Below are 18,229 nucleotides of genomic sequence, written 5' to 3'. Positions count from 1 at the left end.
AATTTCTACACTTCTATTTAACCCTTTTCTAGTAAACATTTTACATTTTAAGTCTCCAATCACTGTTGCTATCATTATTAACAGACTTCAAATCTCCTCAAATCTATAAATGTTCTTATACTCCCCTGTCTCCCTTTCCAGGCTCCACGGATTGATTTAAATTAAACTATAAGTTCAGTATTATTTTACTAGTTTTATTTCCTTTTAAAATGTTCTAAGTTTTTGTTTTGAAGATCAACCAATTGAAATATTTTCATCCTAAATTTTCAGAATTTCTAACAGTGAACAATGTTCTATAAGTGCCTCTTTGGAATTCAGTTCATAAACAAATGCAACTTTAAATACTGAGAGTTAAATCTGACACACTGGCGAGAGCAAGCATGGATGCTATCATATTAAAGGCCTTTGGAGGCAGGCTAGCATAGTTTACACGCCATTGAGCCTATTTATAGAGCTGACTCCTTTTTGCAATGTCAACTGTAACATTACACTTATTTTAAGCCTCAGTATCTCAAATATCAGCCCCTACTAGTTGTATAGTTCTCTCTTATTTGATATCAGAGAGCCCAATGGAGCCTTCTGAAGTACCCAGTCAGATTAGCAAAGATAATTTTTTAGAAGTTCCTAATTTATCTGATTCTGTTTGTGAAGATGAAGACGTTGGAGATACCTTCAAGCCTGGCTTCTCTCCTCAACCCAGTAGGCGAGGTTCTGAATCTTCTGAAGACATGTACCTGGACACCCCAACTTCAGGTACCAGAAGAGTTTCATTTGCAGACACCTTTGGATTCAATCTTGTGTCCATTAAAGAATTTGATTGCTGGGAATTACCGAGTGTTTCAACCAATTTTGACTTAAAGAAGGATGTTTTCCATACTGAAGAGTATGTACTATCTCCACTCTTTGATTTGCCTTCTTCAAAAGAAGATCTCATGCAACAACTTCAAGAACAGAAAGCGATATTAGAGTCAACTGAGTATCTTCCTGGGTCTACAAGTATGAAAGGCATTATTCGAGTTTTGAATATTTCTTTTGAGAAGTTAGTATATGTGAGAATGTCCTTAGATGACTGGCAGACACATTATGACATTTTAGCAGAATATGTTCCTAATTCATGTGATGGTGAAACTGATCAGTTCTCCTTTAAGATTTCATTAGTTCCTCCTTATCAAAAAGATGGCAGTAAACTTGAGTTTTGTATACGTTATGAAACTTCTGTTGGTACATTTTGGTCAAATAATAATGGCACAAATTATGCACTGGTTTGTCAAAAGAAAGAACAAGAGCCAGAGCCTGTGAAGCCACGGGAAGAAGTTTCTAATAGACAAATAAAAGGCTGCTTAAAGGTAAAATCAAGGTGAGGATATATCTTGCAATTATTTGTTATTCATCATCTTGAAAGATTTTAATGCTGTCCTTTATATCACATGCTGTAGGAAATAGTTAATTTACAAAATATATACTGCTTGCTATGTAAAACAGTGGTTTCAGGCTTAACAAGGTCAATGCTAGTCAAATAGTTCTGTTATTTCTTCTATAAATGTGAAGGAAAAAATGGGTATAAAGTAATAGATGGTGGGGGAACTGTAATATGTGTATTACTTGCTTAATGAGTTATAAATTAATTTTAAACCATGAAATTCAGACTCTTCATAAGCTATTTATTTTGACATTTAAAGTATATTTATTTTTAGTACTTTTAAAGTGTCTGTGCTCTGAAACATTTCTGATTAACATAAAACTATATATTTAGTATGTACACAGTTATCAGAAACTTGTAGACCTTTCCCAAAAATGAAAACAAATATTTTAATGACTAATTGAGGTATATAGGGAATTTTGGAGTGATACATGTTAAGTTAAATCATAAGAGATAATACTTAAATTATAAACTAGCAGAATGATGTTAAGTATGTGAATGATATATAAATTACATATAATTTATAATTATAACCAAATGTAAGATTATGGGACCCAAATTAGTATAATTTACTAAAAGTAAATGGAGCAGAATAAAATATGACCCAAATAGAAATAAGGATATTCAGCTATATAGATTAGAGATTTGGGATGTGACCCCTCATTAGTAACCCTGCTCTCCTATTAATGTGAAAAAAAAAATCCCTGGCATTCAGCTCTCTCGATAGTGCAGTGTTGGCCAAGTTCCATGACACTGGGTTAGTAGATAAAGTATTCAGGAGGAGTTAGTCTCCTTCTGCTCTGCACAGTGTCCCGAAGGACAAGTCCATACTGCTCCTCTCGCCATAGGCAAATATTTGATTATCCTCTGAGTGATCTATTCTAACTGTCCCTAAACATAAAGAGTTTAGTAACTGTATCAGAAATAATGTAATATGATGAAAAGGGAATGGTAGTAGGAATGAAAACACCCAGATTTTAGTTCTCTATGTAGAATTTAGTGAAAAAAAACCTATAAGCTATGACATTAGAACTTTTTAACCTCTTTTTGTTTTAATGTATATGACAATAAATAGTAACTACTAAATGTGTTGTTTTAATGCATTAATGAACTAAATGTAGTGTAGGTTGAAACAATTCCAGCATATGAAGTATTTTTACTTTCATTTTCTTTTAAAGTTATTTGAAAGAGTAACTTAACCAACTTTGTGAATTGTGTCAACTCTCTTAGTCCAAATCCAACTTTTTCAGTTTTTAACTGATGCTATTAAGAGAGCTAATAGAATCATAATTGTATATATGTGAAAACAATAGTTAAATGTTTATAAACTTACTCAACAGCATACTCACTGTAGAAACAAAATAATGGTATTTAGCACACTAATTTCTCTACATACACTTACATATATTAAATACTTTATGCATGAGATAATCATCAGTGAATATCTGTTAAGCATGCTGAAGTTTGCTCTGTATGTGAGAGCAAACAGAATTTAAGAAAGGTATAGCCTTATTGTCAAAGGGTTCATAAAAAAGAGCAGCATTTAACTCAGTGGATTTTCCTGCAATTTAAAGATGCAGCTTTATAATGAAAAAGAATCCACACTGAACTATAGTTTAGGTAGGGGATTCCTTTGATATATTAAATTTGGATACCAAAAGCAAAATAAAGGCCTAATATTCTATCTCAGTCATGATATTATTGGGACTTCTCCTGGTTGAAGATATGTACAACTATCTATACCTGCACAGACATTTGTATTCTGAACAGTCATCAATGGATTCATAGCGGACACCATTCAAGTTTTAATATTGCTTTGGGGAAAAACCTGAGAAGAACTAAACCACAAAATGGTCTAAAGGCCTGTAAAGTTTCCTAATGAGTTATAAAAATGGAAAAAATCTCTCTCCTTCAAAACCACAAATACATTTTCTGCACTTCTATAACTTAAAAATGACCAACATAATTCAAACCACACTTTGAAAAAAGCATTTGCCTCTGGAGGAGGCTTTTTGTGCTGAGTTTCAGTCCAACATGAATTTTTACATCTGATTTATATACCACTCAAAATGGAGTGTATAAAGGAAATCCTGACAGATCCTTAGAACAGCATGTGCCATAATAGAATATTTATACAGCTTTTCCATGGTATAATTTATATGCAATGGGGTTTCAAATATTCCTAAAACTCACACAAGAGAGCATTATCAAATTTCTAAATGAATATAGCAGTTGGATTTCATTGCGAAGAATTTGAGAATAGAGAAAAAGAGCACACCTTATTAGTGTTATTTCACAAAATGTGTACTTGGCTAAAATTAAAGTGAACTAACACATTTGATAAAAATTATAGATTCTACAATGCCTTCCTCCTTCCACATAGTTACAATATCTAAAAGTGTCTCTTATTGAGTGTTTGTACATTTCTTATGTAATTGGAGGTCATTTCTTTCAAAGTATAAAAACAGAAGAGAAATGTATGTGAATTTTTGCTTCATACATGCAAGTAGATTAATAATATTGTGCAACATAAGTTTGAGTTAAAATGAAATTGTCTGTCCTGGTGCACAGAGCAACATCTAACTTCAATTACTCTTAATGCCAAAGTTAATTTGCTATCAGGATCCTGAGATTGTATCTTCTGAAAGTGTCAATAATCCCTTGTAATAAGTATGGGATGAACTGTGGGAACACTGTGCGGTAGGATTTCTGTTATGTCAATCATTCATCCAAGCCATGTGTTTTCTCTATGGAGATTTTTCTCAGGTCAAGTTTGGCAAATCTTCACATTGGTGTGGACTTTTTATTTTCTTTTGATGCTTGTTAATTTAACCACTTTGGACATAATTTTATATATATATATATATATATATATATATATATATATATATATATATAGAGAGAGAGAGAGAGAGAGAGAGAGAGAGAGAGGAAAGCAGAGTCTGTAACTGAGAGGCATGTGACTGAGAATGACCCAAAGTATTTAATTGCACTGAAAGGCATGCATCATGAGATACTTGTTAAGTATCACCACATATCCAGCACTGGACTATGTGCTAGCAAACAAACTAAGCTACTAAATGGATCTACATTCCATGGTGTTTGTTTGAAAATGTATGACAAGAAAGACATAGATATAAATCACATTAAATGCACATAGATAAATAAGCATAAAATAGCATGCAGAAATGGTATACTCTCAAAATGAAAAATTATAGACTTCATAAATATTTTTGTGTTTGATTTCTAACTTTACTATATGTGAACTTGGGCAAGTTAAGTTTGGTTTCCTTGTCTATTACTTGGGAATAAAAGTGGCTGTGCCCCATAAGGGTTTGAGATTTCCATGAGGTAATACACATAAACTTTTGATGTAGTGTCTCAAACATAGGAAGTTATCAATGAATATTGGCTGCCATAAAAAGGCAATGCTAACTCAAACTTTAGGAATATTTGAAAAACTCTGTTAAGGCTTAAGCTCCCTCTAAGTCCATTTCCAATTTCTTTTCAGGTTTCCTGAATTTTCAGGTTTGAAAAGTCATTCCTTTGTCTTTTGCAAGATTTTTTTTCCAGCACTGGGAATTGAACCCAGGACCTTGTGCATGTGAAACAAGCACTATATCACTGAGCTATACCTGCAACCCTCTTGCAGCTTTGGAATCAACAAGCAAACTGAACTGTAAATTTTCCTGAGATATGTGTGACCTTATATCTGGAGCACCTTAAAACTGGAAGAGAACTTAGCAACCATTAAAATTTTACACATGAAAAATGAAGTAACAGACTAGAAAGTGTAAAAAAAGGCATTACTTTTGGCATGGAAAGGATGTGCATATTAATACCAGCAAAACATATGCTTAATAACTATGTGGTTACGGACTTATTTATTTCTCAAAGCCTCAGTTAAGTTACTAGTCAAATAAGGGGTTCTAAAGTCTATGTTGTGATGATTAAGGTAAAATGAGATTATATTTTTAAAGTTTCTCATAGAGTGTTTTGGGTGCACATAATCATCAAAAGCTAACTATCACCATGGTCATCATCATTACCAAACCTTGTCCAGCTGACTAATTTCCTGATTCTTGGACTTGCACTGTTTCTCCAGACACTGTAGGTTTCCTTGTTCAAGTTCCAAAACAAATTGAACACATGTTTCTTAAGGACCTGTGTGCCAGGTCCTATGTTTAGGCAGCAGTGTCCAATTGAGAAGTGTGCCTAGAGACATGGGCCTATGAGGACAAGGAAAGTCCCCAAGACAGAGGAAAACAACAAACCCAAGCTCAGGTTATCTGGGTATACAATAGAAGCCACATATTTCAAAATATAAGAAATACTTATATTTTAGCTTTTCTCAAATGTGTGATCTATAACTGACCTTGGGTGATGGCTAGGAGAGTGGCCTCCTCAGCACCTTGTTTTTTTCTCCTCTACCATCTTAATGTATGTTCTCAACTGTTGGGTACACAGGTTGACTTCATCTGGTTTTGTATTTTATTAAGTGAAACCAATTTATTATTTTAAGCAAAGAAACAGCATGATATAGGTGTTGGATGGTTTTTATAACTTGGCCAGGTTAATGCAAATATAGCCCTAGATGACTTTAATGCCAAGGGAAAAAAATGATTAGTACTCAATATTTCTTTTCTTTTATACTAGAGTAATAGAACCAGGCACATTCAGGAAAGGGACAAAATTTTTTTTAAAGCATATTTTAAGAATGTGGAGAGTTTATCTTCCAGGATGGTAAAATTGTTAAATGAGGCTAAGAAAAGCATTGGAAAATGGGGCACAAGATATGGCCATGTTACAAGTTCCAGATAGAGCCATTGGATTGTGAGACTTCCTTCATTTACCAGTATAGCATAATCTGGGGTCCTGGAAATAGTCCAAAGAAGTATAAATATCTCCATGAGGCCTCTGGGACCTAAGGTATTCCATAACTAACTCATTTTGAGTCCCTGCTAATTGTGGAAGCTGGGTCTGTTTAAGGGCCGGGGTGCTTTGGCAAGGACTTATGGAAACATAAAACACAGCTGCACAGGCCCATCAAGAGGGTGTTGGAAGCTGCCAGCTGGTTGACAGCAAGAAGCCAACTAGCCTAGAATTTCCTTGGAGGTCTACCAGGGCTTCACAGCTTCCTGGTTTTGTGGAAATCTGTACCCCCATTAGGCTAGACTATTGTGGGATTAGTATGAAACTTTTTGGAGAGAAGAGGAATGAGGGATTCTCATCATTCAGGAATTCTCTCAACCTCTTGCTGAAAGAAAGTGCTATGGATGCTGTGGTTGGAGTGGATGCTCCTTCCTGTAAGCCTAACTTACTCACCAGAAGCCCATCTGCAACCTGAAAAAAAAAAAAAAATGGAACAGGGCCCAAGAACTCTGAGCCAAAAATGCTCTAGGCAAAGAAATGATGGCACCATTGTGAAGTAAGCCAGTGTAGTTTTTCAGTTTCCTCTAATTCTGTTAGCTGTGATTCTTGTACCTATTCCAGGTTCTTGCCCCAAACCCCTACAGGAATAATGTATGGGAAGTAACCTCAGGGTAGATTCATGGTGGGCCTGATTGCCCAGTGTCCTGTCATATTTAAGAGATAATCTATACTCTGATATCTCACTTTGTAATCTTGCATGATTTTACCTGTGTGTGTGTGTGTGTGTGTGTGTGTGTGTTTATATATTTGGATGTGTGCACACACCTCACCCCTCCCTTAAGTGCAGACATCTTTAGAATGACAGGGACTATCTCTGTCTTACATCCCTTGAAATTGGTTTCACAGAAGGGTTCTGAGTGCATTTTGAAATAATGGAAATGGATAATTTTAGAGCAGAGAGTACCATAGGGTACAAGGCAGGTTTGAGTATATAACTGGTAAGGGATCCAAAGGCTCTGGGGTCTGGAGTATGTCTGTGTATTGGTGCTTGTGGATTCCAAAACTAATGAAGCATAATGGGAATAGCAGAGGCTTTATAGTAAGGCAGATTTGGGCTTTAACTCTAATTGCCAATGATTCGAACTTGGATATTATATTTTGTATCCATTTTATTAGGGTGCAAAACAGGTATGATAATTTCTACTTGGCAGTGCTGCAATGAGAACTACATTAGCTACCATATATGTGCATCTATCCCAATGTTTGAATCAGTGACAATGTGATAAACTCTTATATGCAGCTGCTCCTACGTCTAAGATTAATGGAGAAATATTTTCTTCCCTCATTATCATTTCAGCTGCCAGGACCCAGGCTAATATAAATAGCTTCAAAATTAGTCATGTTCAATAAGCTCCTGGGCACTAACCAGGGAAACTAATGTTTATGCTTCTGTGGGGACAAATGATTTTTAAATTCCAGCAATTTCTAGGTTACAAAAACTTTGGAAAATTACCTGCTCATAAGTTAGAGACTGGGTCTATTTTTAAAGGAACTACCACATGGTTTTTCTTAATATGGTTCTTTTAAAGATGATTCTTTTGGACCAAAACATTGGCTTCATACAATTCAACCTACCATAACATTATACCTATGACTAGAAGATGAAGCTTATATAGTTCTTTTCCTCTAAGAAAATATATGCTCTATCACTGCATTTTGGTTATTCCTCTATTAAATTTCTCTATTTTAAAGCATTCTTTGTATTCTACCACTATGTGAACAGGAAAAGATTCTCAGGACACATCTCTCAAATCTTTTCAGCTTTCTGTTCTGTTGCTCTGATAACTTTCCAAGGGTAAGCAGCATGGTGGTATCATTATCCATTAGATAAATAACAATTGATTTTGAAAGCTTAATATAATGCCATCCTGCTGTTTAAAATTTTTTATGAAGAATAGAAATAAATTACTGAACTGGACTGTTTCACTGTATTGTTTGATGATGTAGACTGGTTGTACATTAAACAAACATGTCTTAGGAAAATTTAATATCCCCCCCCCAATTACTCTGAAAATGATCTGTGTTTTCCATTAGTGCTATTCAATTCACAATTATAATTGTAATATTGTAAGACAGTGGCTCTCTTTGCTCAGCTGTGCACTTGAATTTTGCCCCTTTTGAAGTCTGAAGTAGCAAATGGTCAAACTACTTCCCTTCCTCCAAAGAGATACTTGTTAATCATGCTGGATAGTGACAGTGCTTTTCCTAACCATGTGAAAACACTTCCCAGTCCAAGATTCCTAACCCTAACGACTCGTGGTATTCTGATTTGTTTTACAAAATTAAGCCAAGGTACAACCCTAACCTGTTGACTCTAATCCTAAAAGAAAAACCTCAAGCTAATTTTCATTGTTAAAATAATCATTGCAGATGTCTTAATCCAACTGCAAGCCACAGAATTTTTGTTCAGGTAAATTTCAGCTTCATAAACTGTGTATGGAATGAAGCTGGAAATATTTATTTTACCAACAACTCCTTTTGGAAATTAAAATTTGTTATTTCATAACATATTGATACAATTTAGTTTATTTAAGCACTTAACAGTAGAAAAAATCTTTTTCAGATGTAACAGAAAAAGAGATTGCCTTCCTCATATATAATCTTAAAGAGGTGCATAGAATAATAATTATCAATGTTTCTGATCTTAATACAACACTGAATTTCTCTTCTTTCATTCTCTTCTCTTCTCTTCCCTCCCTTCCTTCCTTCCTTCCCTCCTTCCTTCCTTCCTTCCTTCCTTCCTTCCTTCCTTCCTTCCTTCCTTTCTTTCTTTCTTTCTTTCTTTCTTTCTTTCTTTCTTTCTTTCTTTCTTTCTTCTTCTTTCTCCTTCTCTCCCTCCCTCCCACCCTCCCCCCCCCTCTCTCTCTCTCTCTCTTTTTCTTTCTTTCTTTCTTTCTTTCTTTCTTTCTTTCTTTATTCTTCTTCCTCCTTCCTTCCCTCCCTCCCTCCCTTCCTTCCTTCCTTCCTTCCTTCCTTCCTTCCTTCCTTCCTTCCTTTCTTTTTTTTTCCAGTACTTAGAATTAAACCCAGGGCGTTGTGCATGCCAGGCAAACTCTACTATTGAGCTACATCTCCAGCCTAGGGCACTTGATTTCCAAACAATTTTCCTTGATTCATATTGTAGAAGAAACTATCAAATTCTGTCCTTTGCTTTCAGGCAGAATTATTCTGAAAACCACTGGAGTCAAATGATTGTGTGTCTCTTTTTAATTATCTCTTGGACAATTGTATTCTTTAGTAATGTATTCTGTAAGGAAGTTCTATGTCTCTACTATAGTCTTTCATATTATTCTGTCTTCAGTCATTCATTTACTCTTTCAGTTGAATTAAATGTTGGAATTCCTATACTCTATACTCAAAGTTAAGCAGAATTATATGGTTTCTCTCATTGATTTCTACTTTCCCTGTCAAATACCCTCAATAACTTTAGATATCCCCCCAGAGGCTTAAGCTAATAAACTAGTAAACTAGTTTGTAACATTTTAATGCAAAAGTCAGAAAAGTAAAAACCCATCGCTAGCTGAATTCTTCTAGGGGTGAATAAGATTCTTATTACAGGGTCTTACATTTTTTGGCTCTGCTGTGTCAGGGGCAGCCAATGGGTTAACAGCTGGCTGGCTAAGGAGCTTTCCTAATCCAGCACACTTAGCTTTCAGTTCTGAGTATTGAAGATGTTATTATTATGCTATTTCTTTGGAAGCCAGAGAATGGAAGGAGACCATTTTATAAAATTAGAAATTTAAAAACACTTCAGAATGTTATTGTTTTTTCTTCAGTGCTACCTAAAAATATAGCTATATTAGAATTCCTGAAAACTTCTTAGATAAACCAAGAATAACTTAGAATTATAGTTATGTTATTTCTAGACATCTAGTTATTAAATAAAATTCCATTTAAGAACATAAAGATATTTAAAAAAGAATTTGAGTAAATTTGAAAAATCAAATGTAATGCAGAACAAGTGAAATTTAAATAAGCTTAAGTTTATTCTTTTGTAGAAAAGGTTAATATTTTATTTACAAGCACAAATCATTTGAATATATGTGAATTTCCTGATTGCATGTGTATGATGTGTCTGTATGTTTGTATACAATTTTAAGTAACAGCTCTTTGTTCTAATCAGTGAATATATGTAGAGAACTAGAGCAGCCAATCTAGTTGATAATTTACCTAGGAAATTCCACTGCTTTTTCTGTGGAAAATACACTCATACACACATATGTACATGTAAGCTCTTCATTCAGTTTTGTGTGTGTGTACACATGTGTGTATAGTGCATATAAAACATTCTTCAAATAGTGTACATTTTCTATATTAGTAACATCTCATTCAAAGCTATCAAATCAAGTCATATTTGTTGACAGTGGCAGTTATGCAAACATTTGAGTTACTTGTTTACAAATCTCATAAAACTTATTTACCTCAACCTGAGCCCAAGGCCTATTGTTGATCTTTCCACATTATGGGGCTTGCATTACTTTGTTATGCTTCTTTTAAATTAACAATATTTCTGGCAGGATTTCCCTATAGAGTGGCAGCCTATAGAATACAAATTTAAAAAGCTATCCTTAGATGAATAGGTTTGTGTTTGCCATTATTACATCTGATGAAACTTATTTATAGATAAGGAAAATAATATTTAGCAAGAGATTTACTGTTGAATATCATAATTGTATGTCTTAACCTTTGATGTACTGCCCTCTATATCAGTTTAGTCAGAATGTTTACAATGGTGGCATTTCTAGGTACTCCCCATACATGACTATTTTTTTTAAACCTTCACATTTTATTTTTGTCACTTTTGAGTTTTGTATTTAAATATGTAGTTTTGATAAAAGCAAAACTTTTTGTGAAAAAATCCTAAAATTATTTTACTCTAAAGCATTTCCATAAATGCTTAGGCTATTTTCAAATAAGATCATGTATTACTACACTTAAATCATGAACCAAAAAAAAAAATACAATTCTGTGGCTATATTTTGTTGGTCATAACATAGGAAGGGTGTTGAGAAGAAGCATTTGGACTTACTTGGTTAAATTATAAAAAATTATATGTAAAGATGGACAGAGCCAAAAGTGTATTTTTAAAAGTTTTCAATATGTAAACTCTAGCTCTTCCACTTGTTTTTACTGTTTCAATCCATGACACTAGCCTACTTGAAAGCTGACTTTTCTTGTCTCTGACTATCCTATTCCTCCTTTCTATCAAGGACAAGTTCAGATTGTTATTTTTCCTGGTGAAGCTTTCTTGGTGTCTCCAAATTTTTCAGATTCTTCCCTTCCTTAAGAATGGCATTTAATGCCTCCATCATTCATCTGGTGTTCAGTCAAATATTGCCCTTTTCTTCACTTAAAAAAAAAAACCCCAAAGTTGTAATTGTCCTCTTTTTCCCAACTAAATGCCAGGTTTATGAGGTCAGAAATGTAATGTAATGTATATAACTTTTTTTTTAACTTAAGTCCTACAATGAGGTAGTGATATGTGTCTGCCACACTTTAATGAATACTATTTAATTTTTATTTTGATATAATTTATATTTATAGAAAAATTCAAGAAGAATATAAATAATTCTCACATTTGTGCATATTAATAGTTTAAAACTATATACTAGAGGAATTCAGTTGCTTTGATTCTTATAGGCAATTTTTTTTACTTTTAAAAACTTCAAGCAGTGGTTATTTTTTTAGTTTGTAGCCAATTTCTGATTTTGCTGAATATAGAATATGTTTAAAGTATTCTGAAAAATATTAATGAGCTTTCTGGACATAGTGGCACATACCTGTAATCCTACCTACATGGAAGGCTGAGACAGGAGAATTACAGGTTCCAGTCAAGCCTCAACAACTTAGCAAGACTCTGTCTCAAAATAAAATTTAAAAGAAGGAGAAGGAGAAGGAGAAGGAGAAGGAGAAGGAAAAGGAGAAGGAGAAGGAGAAGGAGAAGAAGAAGAAGAAGAAGAAGAACAACAACAACAACAACAACAACAACAACTTGACTGGAAGTGTAGTTCAGTATCAGAGTGTCCCTGGGTAATCTTCAGGACTACACTCATGTGCATATATCTAAAAAACTCAAGGGGGAATACTGTTGGTACTACAATCATTAGACATAATACTTTAAAAACTTTTAAAATTGTGTTTTGCTTTTATGATAATAATAATAAGCAAACATATATTTTAGGACATTAGCATAAGGTCTGAATAATCATAAAATTTCATTGCCAAAATAAAAACATGCTTCATTTTTAATGATATATCAATTACCTCTTATATAACCACACTTAACTTCTCAGAGTTCATTAAGAATTTTAATGTAGTCCCTAATACCTTACATAACTCTGTATATAAAACTTGAAGTCTCTATCCAAAGTATAAATGTATTATTGAGGTAGCTGATGCATGACCTTGATAAAATTTTTTTCACCATTTCAGAATAACTGTTTCAATTAAATTAGCTAAAAATTAAATTACATTTTGTATTTTTCCCATAAACTTTTAATATATAAATCTAAATAGGTTTCCATTGAAAATATTATTTTTAAGACTGGATTAAAGATTTTCTGAGAAGAATTTTCTATTGTTTGGGTCTTGCTGAACTGTTCAGTGTCTTGCTAAATTGCCAAGACTTGCCTCGAACTTACAGAATTTGTGATCCTCTTTCCTCAGCCTCTCTTAGCTGCCAAGATTGTAGATATGTACCACTACACCTGCTTGAGTTTTAGATATTTCATCTTGCAACAATAGTCCTGTAGTAAGGGCTATTTCCTGTTGTCATTAATTTTGATCCAAATTCTTTCTTTAAAAACTAAGGTTAATATTTGAACTTAATATAAAAGACTAGTCCAAGAAGTTTGGTCTTTATCCTCTTGGATGGCTACATGGACATTATTTAAATATGTTTTCCTCTTTAATAACAGTGACATGAAAGAAAAGAATTATCGGAATATCAGTAGAGCTGAATGCTCTTGAGCTTGCAAAATGATAGTGAAAAAAATTCATTCAACAAATATGTATCAAATGCATATTACATTCCACAAAGGATCCTAAACTCTGTGGATGTATTCATGAAAAAAATGACATCTTTTGTCCTCATGTAGCTTATATTCTAGACAGGAAAACTAATAATAGACTAAATAAGAAGCAAGTTATGTTAGAAGATGATAAGTGCAATTGAGAAAATAAAATGCAGAGAAGAGTAAGTAGAATATGGAATATCTCCTTCCTTAACTAAAGGATGTGCTTCATTGAAAATGTGATGATTGATCAGAAGCCTGAAAAGAGTCAGCCATGAAGTTATATGGGAAAAGAGTGCTCTGTGCTTAAGGGACTGGCTGGTGCAAATTCTCTGAGGAGAACATGAGCAAGAGTGTTTAAAAAGTAGCCAGGGGGCCAGTGTGACTGAAGCAGAGTGAGTGAAGGTGAGTAGGAGATGAAGTCAGAGAGGCTGTCTGGAGCATGTGGACAGCATTTTCACTCACTATAGTCTTTTAACTGAATGTAAATGAAGGGGGTCATTGAAGAATTTTAAGCTTACCAGTGACAGGATATTGCTTTTATTTTAAAAAGTCTGATGCTGCCTGCTGTATAGGAATTATACAATGCCTAAGTGTTGGATTACAACCTGCTCTGTTTACTCATTAATAAATCACACACTGAGGCCAGTGTATAGAGTTGGGGATTGTATTTTAGAATGGGGGAGTTGTCCATCTTTGGTTCCACCATGTTCAAGTGATGAACCTTTCTCTTCTAATTTTCTCTGGGTCTCCTGTGAACTCCACAAGAGTTATTTTCCATGAGGATGACTTCTACCCAAAGGGTATCTGAGGGTAAAAAGAGTACAGGAAAGGCACAAATGAACACATACAATTGAGGGTGGTTTGTCTTTGACACTAAACTCTTCTGAGCCCCTTCTCTTCTTTCCTCTGGCCTTCTGGGAGTTCAGATCCTTAAAACGTGTCTTATAAGTCCATCTTTTTGAATGAAGAACCTGGTTAATAATTGTTAGAGTGAAGGTGGAGTTGTGTAACAATCTACTCAAAGAAGAAATCCCACACTTAGGTTATATTTAAAAAGCACTAAATCATTGTAGCTATTATTTTTTTATTTTCAAAATATTCTCATTATCTTGAAAATAGACTTTAAGTACTAGACAGATTGAATAAGTTTATGTAAATTGGTATTTATAAAAAAATTTTCCTTAAAATCAGCGCTATGTACATAAAAATCAAGCTAACCATTGAAAGTGATTCTGAAAGACAGCAAATATAATCTTGCAAGTGGTTTCACTTATGTACCATGTCATGAAAAGACCAGAATATGTGTGGTTATGGCATTTTTGTATGAAATATTATCTTGCACATGATCAAATCCAAGCATATTACACTCTTAGTATGTGGACTTGAATTTAAACCATTATATTATTGTTCTGCCTTCTTCTTCTTTTTTTTTTAGCAACTATAATCTCATCTCTATTGTTTTCACCCAAGACTGATTGTTTCTTTTATGAGAGCTAACCTACTTGTGCACATGACCATACACTTTAAGGCGTTTGCGTTTACCATAATTGTTTGGGCAATTTGCCACTTAGCATACCAACTGGAAAACATTTTGCTAGTCCAAGTATAAATCTTCATAAACTTAGCTGATTTTATAATAAGTAATAATTGTTAACATAGAAATGATGAATATCTTTTATCCTCTCCCCCCTAGAATGTCTAGGTTTCTTTATAGTTTTTTTAAAGCAAGTTTAAATTCACTGTGAATATGTAAGTCACACAATGAATGAAAATTGTTTTACAGCTCCAACAGTAGCAGAAATACAATTGGTGTACAATTGATGTGAAAGCCTGTGCTTTTGATTATGTATACCCATCTCCTCCCTAACCCTACCCCAGAATATTTTTAGCAAGGAACTTAATTTCATCCTAACCATACCTTCATGTACTGAAAAACAGTTGTGGCATAGTAGTATAAACCAGTGCTTTTCAAACTCAGCTGTGTGGAGAAAAGGGAAAAATAAACCATCCATCCTCAGGCCCGACCACAAAGACTTTAATTTACTGGGTCTGGGGCAAATCCCTGGCACAGGTATGTTTTAAAGGCTCTCTGCATGTTTCTGAGGAGCGCCAGGCTAGGAACGGATGGAGTAAACAACATAAATGGTGTTCTGAGGTATAATTTTAAAATACTGATAATCTGTTAATTAGTTGCAATATCCACCAAAAGAATAATGCTATTTATGTCAAGGGAATTTAGTAAATATGAATGAAATCATACATTTGATAATGTGGCAAGAAACATCATAGACATGAATAGCAACATTAAGAACAGTGAGATGTTGAGATACCATAGATACACTTAATAAAATATTTATTAAAGTTCACCTTTGTGGTGAATTGGAGAAAAGAACACATCTCTTTGAGGTAAACAACATTATACAGCATGGTAGGGTTAATTTCCATTTAAAATAGAAGCATCCATTTAAATGAAGCACACATCAGTATTTTTTCTGTTTGGAGACATAAAATGGTAAGGACAGCTTTTAATCACTAATAGACTATTGCAATAGAGAAGAAAGTGTGAACTGAACTGAACTCAAATTTGTGCAGAATTGACTGGACATTTTTAACAGAAAATGAATGAGCAGAGAAGGAGGCAAACAGGAGCTTGGAAGAGTTGGTCTGTATAAATGCCGATTAGGTTAGCTGTGTCTGTTTGTTGGCAATTGTCTGAGTTAGGATTCTGACCTTCCACAGAGACTGGGAGAGCCCTATCCTTCTGGATGCTTACATTGTAAAGGAATGACTTTGAGGTCCTGGAGCAAATGCACTCCTCAATCAGAGGGGTTGCACACACATTTCAAAAGGGAGAAGGAAGGATTCACATTTGTGAATCCTTTGTAGTAAATGCTCTAATAAATTGTGAACAGAAGCTCATCTTCAGACTTTTGACTAGAACAAAGAGTAAATTCTTTTGGCAGTCTTGATCTTTCTCAGGCAAACTAGGTTTATCCTAGGGATGTGCCCTTGAGCTGATAGAAACTATATTAGTATTTGCTTAAGCTTTAAATCTGTGGAGAAGGAGGTAGACAGAATCCCTCCCATCACATGCCTAATGGTACTCCGTCTGCCTGGAATATTCTCCTGCTCCTGCATCTTCTTCTGAGTAATCATTGAGGTTTCATGTCTCAGATGAAATATTTTCTCCTCCTGGAAACATTCCATGATCACCTCCCTTCCCTAAATTTGGGTTAGTGCTCTTATTATTTTCCTCTAGAAGGAAACATACCAGTTATGAGATATGCAGTCGTGATTTTCAAATACTGGTTTGTTTTTATCTTTTATTAAATTATAAACTTCATAAAGGCACAATTCATTCAACTTTAACCTGAGCTAGTGGTGTTTAACTTCTAGTCTAATATCTAACACATTTTAAATACTTGTTGAGTGAATTTGTGTTGAATTGGTTCCAACATTATTCTGAGTTAGCATGGTGTTCAATTGGTGTACTGAGTCTTTTAAATTCAGTTGAGAGCAGTGTTCTGCACAGTGTTGATTATAAAGTCCTGCTGTCTTGCTGAAAGTGTGGCCAAGATCTTCATTTTGTTAACATAACTGCATCTCAGCAGAACTTGGCTCTTGTACCCAACACTTTTAGCAGTTTCAGTATGTGGCCCAACTTCCTCAGGAACCTGATCCTTATTCTTCCCATTTGTATGTGGTTTCTAGCTTATCTTTCCTTAAACAGCATATTTTTTTGGTGCTAATTTCCAACCACAGTCCCTTTTAGCCTTCCCCACTTCATTGTCTTAGGATTTTTTTTTGTATGAACTTTGCTCTATTTTATCAAGGACCCAAAATGCCCTCTTGGTGAGCCATCTTGCATTTTTGAACTCCTTCTTACTTCCTCTATCATATCCAGTCGTAGGATCTAAAGAAAATGAGATGGTACTGTGACCTTCCTAAATCAGTTGGACTTCTTTCTTTCAATTTACATATTCATTCATCATCTCTGAACCTGGGTAGGACCAATAACTGTTGGGTGTTTTCTGTCCTTTAATTATGAAATTAACATTAGCCAGAATACAAATTATAATTAGTTGCTTGTGACAAGTATATCAAATGTTATTTATGCTAAAATAATATTGCCTCCTATTTAAAGAATGTTAAATAAAAACTAGGTAGTATCTATTCAAGGCAGTGAAGTTAATTTAAAAGTTATATTAATGATTTTATGGGGAATGGATATTAAATAAATATGAACTTCTGTAAACAAATTGCAAGAGTTTAGGCCATATGGAGTTTACAAGGAACTGTTTCTTCTGAAATTTAGTAGAGAAATAGCAATAAAAATTATTGTATTTTAGATTAGATTCAAATAATAAAATGGCAAGAAAGTGAATACAGGCAGTATATAAAGTCTCAGATGGAAAGTTATGCTATAACATATTTTTCATAATATGGTATGTGGGTAAGTTTCAAAAGACACTTTAATACCTTTCCGTAGATTCTGTAGGTCATTTTTGCAGGAATAAAAGTTTGATCCCCTTTTTTATAGAGTATTTTTTCTAAGACTGAACATCTTTCAGTGATATTACTTTTCATATAGTTTGAATAGCAACTGTAAACATTAATTTCATTATTTTTGCATAAATGCAAAATCCCATCACAATAATAAGAGCTGATACTTATAGACACTGCTGTATTCTGGGCACAAAGTGATTTAAGTCCATTTTCTCATTTAATGTGTGACATGGGTGTAGATATTTTCTTTTCCCTAGCCTAATTGCTCTTTTTTTCCTTATATTCTCTCTTAAGCCTCTCTCTGTTTTCTTCATTCTTTTTCCTATTATATTGCCCTTTCCTCTCCCACTTCAGC

General features: G+C 34.0%; 1 protein-coding gene across 1 annotated transcript in view; it reads left to right on the top strand.

The window, feature by feature from the left end:
• Positions 1 to 537: 537 nt before the first annotated feature.
• The window catches only part of Ppp1r3a (protein phosphatase 1 regulatory subunit 3A), a 37,979-nt gene continuing 20,287 nt past the window's right edge, over positions 538 to 18,229 (top strand). Inside the window, exon 1 of the mRNA XM_026408892.2 lies at positions 538 to 1,357. Within this exon, the coding sequence (XP_026264677.2) occupies positions 570 to 1,357 (788 nt within the window). The 5' untranslated portion in view covers positions 538 to 569. The remainder of the gene's footprint in view (positions 1,358 to 18,229) is intronic.

This window comes from Urocitellus parryii, chromosome 3, assembly GCF_045843805.1.
Source record: "Urocitellus parryii isolate mUroPar1 chromosome 3, mUroPar1.hap1, whole genome shotgun sequence".
Taxonomy (NCBI): Eukaryota; Metazoa; Chordata; class Mammalia; order Rodentia; family Sciuridae; genus Urocitellus; species Urocitellus parryii.
Note: the sequence above shows the minus strand (reverse complement) of the source record. Positions and strands in the feature narration are given on the sequence as shown.